This window comes from Lethenteron reissneri, chromosome 7 (assembly GCF_015708825.2).
Source record: "Lethenteron reissneri isolate LAM-NWPU_2019-01 chromosome 7, ASM1570882v1, whole genome shotgun sequence".
NCBI classification, from domain to species: Eukaryota; Metazoa; Chordata; class Hyperoartia; order Petromyzontiformes; family Petromyzontidae; genus Lethenteron; species Lethenteron reissneri.
In genome coordinates, this window is record NC_083785.1 from 6803113 (window position 1) to 6811679 (window position 8567).

Consider the following 8567-nt stretch of genomic DNA (forward strand, 5'->3'; position numbering starts at 1 on the left):
TGCCCCGGTAGGGGCCGCTACGCGCTCGGCGTTGAGGCTGCCCGGGACTGAGCAGGGCAGAGGGGTGCCCCCACCCCCTCATCCTCCACCTCGTCTCCCCGCCCCGCCCCTCCACTTCCCCCCCCCTCCACCTTCATCCCTCCGCCCCTCCCCTCCCCCGCTGGGGGCGAGGGGGAGGGGGGCACGGCCTCGCAAACGCCACGCATCTCGAGCGCCCGGGCAGAGCGCGAGTGGCCAGAGTGGCGCACGTGATCGGGGAGATTCACCATTTCACCTCCCCCCCCCGCTGCCCAAACCCTCCCCTCACCCCCCACCTCCCCCCCACCTCCCCCTCCCACCTCCACCCTTGCGCCTGCCGTCAAAACTAGAAAGCGACCCGCATGGGTGCTGCAGCGTTCACAGCCATAATTCATAGTCCGCGCCGAGCAAAGCGCGGCTGCTGCTGCTGCTGCTGCGGTGAGAGCGTGAGTCGGCGAGCGAGTGAGTTAGTACCCCAGGTAGTAGCCGAGTCGGTACCGGTGGGGTGGAGTGGGTGGAGTGGAGTGGGTGAGTGGAGTGGGTGGGGGGAGGACACGCGAGCCAGACCTGCTGGGAGAACTCCGTCAGCTCGTGGTCGTCGCGCGACCACAAATCACGGCCGTGCGGGGGAGCGGAGGGGGTCAATAAACGAGCCGAGTCGCGGGGGTTGCGCTCGGGACGATTTACACACTCGCCCCCCTCGCTTGCGCACCACGCGCACTCGATTTACACACTCGGGCCGCTTTTACGCACTCGCCAGATTTACGATACGCGCGCACACTCACGGACACACGCGCGCGCGCGCAGTTACGCACGCAATTTACGCACGCACTTAACGCGACTTACGCTCCGCGCGATGAGTTCGTATTTCGTGAACTCGTTCGCTTCTGCGCGTTACCCGAGCGGGGGTCCTGACTACCCCCTCATTCCGGGGTACGGGGACCCCGGTGATCCGGGTGACGCGGGACCCCCGGGACCCGCGGGAGAGGGCTCCTACGGGGATGCGAGGTGCGGGTTCGACTACAGCGGCATCGACCTGAGCTTGCGGCGACCGCACGGAACTCAGCTGTGCGGCGCGGGACTTGTCAACGGTGGTGGTGGTGGTGGCGGTGGTGTTGGTGGTGGTGTTGGTGGCGGTGACTACCACAGCCAGTCCGGGCGACACAGGGACCGACTGGCTTGTGCTGGCGGCAGCATCGGCATCAACAATAACAGCATCAACAACAACAGCATCAACAACAACAGCAGCAGCAGCAGCGGCGTCAGCTGTACGGACATCAGCAGCATCAACAACAGCAGTAGCAGCAGAAGCAGCAGCAACAGCAGCTACATCAGCAAGGCGGAGAGTTATTCACGGAGTCCGGTGGGCGGTGGTGGTGGAGTTGGTGGTGGTGGTGGAGTTGGTGGTGGAGTTGGTGGTGGTGGAGTTGGTGTTGTGGAGACTCTGCGAGATTCTGCCCTCCCGGCAAACGGCGGCCCCGTGTTGCCTGCGGCGAGGCAGCAGCAGCTGCAGCTGACGGGGGAGAAGCCGCCTCGTGATGGCGAGGAGGCGCCGCAGATTTACCCGTGGATGAAAAAGTTGCACCTCAACCACGGTGAGGACGCGTGGAGGACGGTGACTGCTGCTGTTGTTGTTGTGGAGGCTGTTGGTTATTGGCGTTGCTGCTGTTTATTGGTAGTGTTGTTGTTGGTGGTGGTGGTGGTGATGGAGTTGTGGGGAGCGGTGGTGTAGCGGTTAGCGCTACGCTGCGCTACAAACCTGGCGACCCGGATTCGATTCCCGCTCACGGTCAACACCGGTGACGATTATCTTTGAACCGGTCCTGGGCCGCCCCTAGGTCAACTCGGCCTCAAATGAGTACCTGGTGCGGTGTAAACATCGCCACTGGGGAGACAAAGGCGGCCGGGCGCGGTGTTGACCACCCACCCCCTCGTGTGCCGTGCCGGCCTTCGTAGGTGCTCGCTAACAGCACTTGCCCCAACAATCTGTCACAGGCTACACGGGGGGCCTTTGTGTGTGTTGTGGCTGAAAGATGATTGTGTGTGTCGCTTGTCAATATTGTCGCTTGTTGTTTATAAACGTTGACGATGTTGTTTGGTGGTGGTGGTGGTGGCGGTGATGTTGTAGGTGTTGTTAATGTCGTGTTTTGTATTGGTGTCGGTTGTTGTTCGTGTTGTCGTTGTTGTCATTGCTGTCAGCGTTGTTGGCCATGTTGCTGTTTGCTCGTGTTGTCGATGTTGGTGGTGTTGTCAATGTTGCTCGTGTTGTTGTTTATGAGAGGCAAAGCGGGCACGACACGTAAGCAATGGGGGCCTAAAAGGCGAGAGGGGTTAGGCTCATCCTCTGCGGCTCCACAGCTCCACACCCTCTCTCCCCAACTCTCCACAACCCTCTCTCTCTCCACCTCGACTCTCTACAAGTCCGTGCCTCCTCGTGGACTGACTAAGCTGTCTCTCTAGTACTCGGCCTCCACTCTCTCGACGTCTCTCCCGCGGGGGGCGCTGAGCTCGAGACACTGCTGCCCCCCCTCTGTATCACACTCGATGTGGCTGCATCCACAACCTCATCGATTCTCAACTCTCGAGTTTGCTGTGGCCTAGAGACCCCGGGGTAGGCAACACGCGGCTCTTCTAAGCCACCGGTCTCGTTCGTCACCGCGCAGTGCAATGCGGCTCTTGAACTATTGAGTTGGCGTTTGTGTTTTAACGCAACAACAAAAAACGGCACGTCTCGTTATTTTGGTTGGCTGACCCCCTGGGAGCTATACTCTATACTCCTCTCGATCGCACTCTTTCTTTAATCTCTCTTCTCGAGCTCTGAACTTTCTCTCTCTCTACCACAAATAGCACAAAATGCCCGACAACATCCGTTAAAATCACCGTGGCCTTAAAAACAAAAAAAACACATTTTTACTAGGCAACGTTTCGGATAATGGACCTTCGTCACAACCTATAGAGAGGCACTCTCTCGACTCTACCCCACCCACCCTGTGTTCCACTCTCTCTTATCCACCTCTCAGGAGTCCACCCTGCTCTAGATCTACCTCTAATCATCCAACAAAGACGGCGGTGGTCACCGCATCGCGCGGCGCTTTCAGATGCGCTTCTGCGGCCGTCTGGAACGCTCTTCCTTCCAATGTTCGGACGTCACCGGAGCTATACACTTTTAAATCATCCAGATTGACAAACTCATTCCTTGAGAACCGCTTCTTTTTCTGAGTTTAGTTTTTCGTCCTTCCCCCGCACCTCCGATTAGCGCCGCTGGCTACGTACGGTGCCTAAGAAGTTCACCATTCATGGCCCACTCTGCCTCTCTCACTCGTGCGCCCATCTTCTCTCGACTCCTCTCAGTGACCACGGCGCTCTGTGCAACAGCCTCGGCCCTCACCGCGCAAACACTGCCACGAACTCCGCTCACCGCCTTCAACTCGCCTGGCCGTGCCGGAACCCGCGCGCTCCATCTCTCACCACCGACCACCTCACCTCATCCCCCGCCTCATCCCTCACCCCATCCCTCACCTCATTCCCCATCTACCCCAGCTCCACCACAGTGGGTCAGCACCATCTAGATGGGCGGCCACGGTGGCTAGGAGATGTTAACTACCTCGCCTGGTATGCAGGAGGTCGTGGGTTCGATCCCGACCCTGACGCCTGCTGCTGTATGCTTGGAGTTTGCGTGTCTCTCTCCCCGTGGTCGCGTGGATTTTCTCCGTGTCCTCTGGGTTTTCTCTGTACATTTACCCCATCCCTCACCTCACCCCCCATCATCTACCCCACGGTGGCTAGGAGATGTTAACTACCTCGCCTGGTGTACAGGAGGTCGTGGGTTCGAAACCCGACCCTGACGCCTGCTGCTGTATGCTTGGAGTTTGCGTGTCCTCTCTCACCGTGGTCGCGTGGATTTTCTCCGTGTCCTCTGGGTTTTCTTTCCACATTTTGAATCAACGTGATTTTCGATTGTTCGGCTGCTATCAATGTCCCCGTGATAAGCCACTCGCGTTGAACTATCATTTGTGGGCAGGTCGCTTCTGAAAAAAAATCTACATAGCTCAGTGGGGCCTTAGCTGGGAAAATAAAATAGTTGTATAGTTTTACTATGTATACAGTATCAACATGTATGACATTTACAAATATATATATACTGTGAATAGATTCCCATCAGGCCCTATGGTGTAAACGAGTGTTGTCTACAACGTTTGTTATCCACTATCTCTCAGGTCTGTCTGTGTGCGAAGAAATAGGTCCATTCCCCGAAACGTCGGCAGTTACATATTTATTAAAATGTCAAGGGCCACACGCTGTCACTGTCGAATGTGTTGAGGTGTTCTCTTCAAAATATAAAATATACAAGATGCTTCAAAAAAATGTTAACACTGTAACGCGATCGCGATTGTAATGTTGTAATGTTAATAGCTTAAAACAGTCGAGGAGGCTCCACTTGTTCGCCATCGTTGTCAACGCGTGCCCTGGAATCTTCTCCAGGTGGTCTCCACAGCCCGATGGTGGCACATTTCTTGTGGCGTTGTTGTTGCAAATCCTCCGAAGTGTTCACATGTTTTTGAAGCACCCTGGCATCGTGTCGAAGGGCAGTGTAATGAGGGGAGCGGTGGCGCAGCGGTTGTTAGCGCACTGCGCTACACCAAAGTTCGATTCACCGGCCGCGGCCAACATTCTTATCAACCCGCACACTGACCAGACGAGGTGAAGTATAGTCAAACAATCTCCACGATTGTGGGAAGGCCTTCATCCAGCGGTGGATCGGCAAGGCGATGTCTATCGTTATAACGACAGATGCCACGTGTGCTATACTTTTTGGTTTTTTCGGTAAAGTCACGTAGGTAAAAAATAATAAAATAAAATAAATGAAAAAAAACAACTAAATTTAATCACGACGTTTCGGGCGCAACACAAGCGTCCTTCTTCAGGTGGGGACAACGTAGCGAAAGCACAACCGCTTCAGTGTGTCTCAGAGATGGCTGTGACGAGGTGTTATATAATTTGCGCTTTCGATAAGTTGTCCTCACCTGAAGAAGGACGCTTGTGTTGCGCCCGAAACGTCGCTTTTTAATTTAGTTGTTTTTTTTCTCCATTTATTTTATTTTATTATTTTTTTACCTACGTGACTTTACCGAAAAAACCAAAGAGTATGAATCCTTGCAGTCACGAAAACTTCAAATCTAGAAGCCATGTGTGCTCTTGTTATGGGGGATTTGCGAGCTGAGTGCTGTCGGGTGTCCGAGTTGGTTCGCCGCTTGTGGCTGCTTTGTTACGCAGCAGGTAGAACGCGAATTTACTTACTCATCAGCACATTCGTCGTTAACACTGTAGCCTCACAACAGGACATTCTATAATTGGCCGACGTTTCGTGGAAGGTGCCTTCGTTCACGTGTACACGCACACGTGTACACACCGAGGTTTCCAAACCTCCAGTCCTTGCCACCCACCACTCTGCTCCACCTTTCCGCGGTTACCAATTAATTACCAATTCGGATACGAATTAAGGCTCACGCTGCACGCGCCCGATGGTTGTTGTTAAAACACGTGCCACGTGACCAGTCGACCAATTAACGCCACGTGTGTGTGCGCGCGCACGCATGGACACGTGGTACACGCACAGCCTGAGCGCTCAATCTTAATGTGGATCGGCTCTCTCTCTCTGTGTTTCAATCGCATCTCTGCAGAGCAACAGAGTGCGAATCGAACTCTGGCCGCTGGGTTCGGTAGCACAGTGCGCCCACCACTTCATCACCGCTCTACATATTCGCACACACGACACACACACAGAGAGACACACACGCGTGTGTATGTGACGATTATCTGAACCGATCCTGGGCCTCCCCAAGGTCGACTCGGCCTCGAATGAGTTTACCTGGTATGTTGTGTAAACATCACCGCGTGGCGCTGACCACCCACCCCCGCGCGTGCCGTGCCGGCCTTAGTAGGTGCCGCTCGCTGACAGCACCGGCCCCCCCACCCCCCAACGGTCTGTTGAAGGCGTACACGGGGGGACCTTTGTCCGCGTATACAAACTTGCCTTTGTGACGTGTCCGCGCAGACGGGATATCCGGTCCGGAAGGGAAACGCTCGCGCACCGCCTACACGCGCTACCAGACGCTCGAGTTGGAGAAGGAGTTCCACTTCAACCGCTACCTGACGAGGCGACGCCGCATCGAGGTGGCGAACGCGCTCTGCCTGAGCGAGCGCCAGATCAAGATCTGGTTCCAGAACCGGCGCATGAAGTGGAAGAAGGACAACAAACTGAAGAGCCTGAGCATGGCGGCCGGGCAGGGAGGCATGTACCAGGGTTGAGGGGGGGAGGAGGAGGACTAAGAACTTCGGTGGAACCTTCTGGTGTGCGCGCCGTCGACTCATTCGCTCCTTCATTCGTTCATCCGTCCGTCCGTTCGTTCGTTCATTGATTAACTTTATTGAGAAGCAGGTGAGAGAGCGACTCATGACCCAGGACTTTATTTTGCTCACTCGATTATTATTCTTTTTTCTTAGGTTTTTTTCGGTAAAGTCACGTAGGTAAAAAATTTTAATTAATAAAAGTAAAATAAAATACAATAAAAATGTTACCTACGTGACTTTGCCGAAAAAAAACCTAAGAATATGAATCCTTGCAGTCACGAAAGCTTCAAATCTAGAATTATTATTTTTTATTCCCGAAACACTTCTTGCTTGGCTGGCTGGCTGGGTTCGAGTCGGGATTCTCGGTGTAAGGCACTACCACTAGAGTACAGGGTATGCCGGTGGAATATATAATAATCATATTATTCTACCCTATAGTTTTCTAATACGATAAAAACAGGTTCATGGGACTCTAGGGTATAGAATGGGGGCGATGTCAGGCGCGGTGGATGTGGCGTGCCCGAGCCGAGCTCCTGGGAGAGCATTCCGGACTGTGCCAGCTGCAACGTAACCGCGTTTCCATGAGACGCCAAACTCCTGGTGTCATCTCGGATAACGCGATTTCGTGGTTTGTTGTTAACTGGAGTTTTTTTTGCTGGAAAGTGAATTCGGTCCGAAGTCTGAATTCTCTTGGGCCCACAGGCTGAATAAATTATCTGGGCCGGTCTGAATGAATTATCTGGGCCAATCTCGAATATTGGGCCCACAGGCTGAATTAATTATCTGGGCCGGTCTGAGCGAATTATCTGGTTTAACCTGATGTCTCGGAACCGAAGGCTGAATTCGTCCTGGAATGATGGTAACTACTTTTATTTTCGGGCCACCCAGAGTCGCCTTCAGTCGCCTCGAGTTGGCTGTCCCATGGGAACGCTGTGTTCGTTTATTTTGCAAGGTAGACCTGGGAAACAAAGAAGATGTATTATGCATGTAAAAAAAGCGTCGCAAAAAGATTATAATATTAAACAATATATATGAACATGACACGTGAAGTGTAACAGTTTACACTTTAGCAATATACGACTTAGACATGTGGGTTAAGATTTCAAGTTGCATTGTGGCAGTGAGGCGTTGGGGCATGTGATAATAATACGCATCTACTTTCACACTCTTCCAATAATGAGATAGACTTTGGGCTTTGAATCGTGAGACTAAGTGACTAATCTATTGAGTAGGTCACTTGAGGACCAACACACACACACACATATATACCAACACAGGATACCGAGACACGCACAGATACCAAGACACACACAGACAACGCCTGAATCGACTGTTGGGGCAAGTGCTGTTAGCGAGCACCTATGAAGGATCACACGTGACACATAGGGGTGGGTGGCCAGCACCACGCCCGGCCACCTTTATCTCCCGAGTGGCGATGTTTACTACACACCGCACCAGGTACTCATTTTAGACTGAGTCGACCTAGGGGAGGCCTAGGACCGGTTCAGATAATCGTCACTGGTGTTGACCGTGAGCAGAAATGGAACCCGGGTCGCCAGGTTCGTAGCGCAGCGCGCTAAGTGCTACACCACCGCTCCTAGATAATAGCGACACTGTCGCTCCTCACAAGAGACACAGATACCAGGACACGCACAGACACTAGGACACACACAGACACCAGGACACACACAGACACCAGGACACACACAGACACCAGGACACACACAGACACCAGGACACACACAGACACCAGGACACACACAGACACTAGGACACACACAGACACCAGGACACACACAGGTAGAACATGGATATATAACAACAACAACAACCGCCATTCGCCACTAAGTGGCGGTGACGTCCCCACGACGCTTGTGCCAGGCTATGTGTACCTTGGATATATAGAACATAAACAACACGAATACTTACAGATACCAGCAGAGATAGCAAAGCAGTTCGCAATACACACGCAGATACCAACACAAGATAAAATGCACAGATACTAACACGCACAGATAGAACACTCGCACATGCAGAAACAACACAGATACCAACATAGAGATACCAGCAGATGTAACAAAATAAATATATAAATTCCACACCTACAGATACTAAGATATATAAACAGAGCTAACAACATAGACAAAGACCCCCTGTATAGCCTGTAACAGACTGTTGGGGCAAGTGCTGTTAGCGAA

The 8567-nt window shown here is 53.0% G+C and overlaps 1 protein-coding gene across 1 annotated transcript; it reads left to right on the forward strand.

Moving 5' to 3' along the window:
• The first annotated feature begins 347 nt into the window (after positions 1-347).
• LOC133357050 (homeobox protein Hox-A5-like) lies at positions 348-8157 on the forward strand. The gene is made up of 2 exons (XM_061574794.1): positions 348-1613; positions 6074-8157. The coding sequence occupies exons 1-2, from the start codon at positions 875-877 to the stop codon at positions 6325-6327; spliced, it is 993 nt and encodes a 330-aa protein (XP_061430778.1). The 5' UTR covers positions 348-874; the 3' UTR covers positions 6328-8157.
• Positions 8158-8567: the final 410 nt, after the last annotated feature.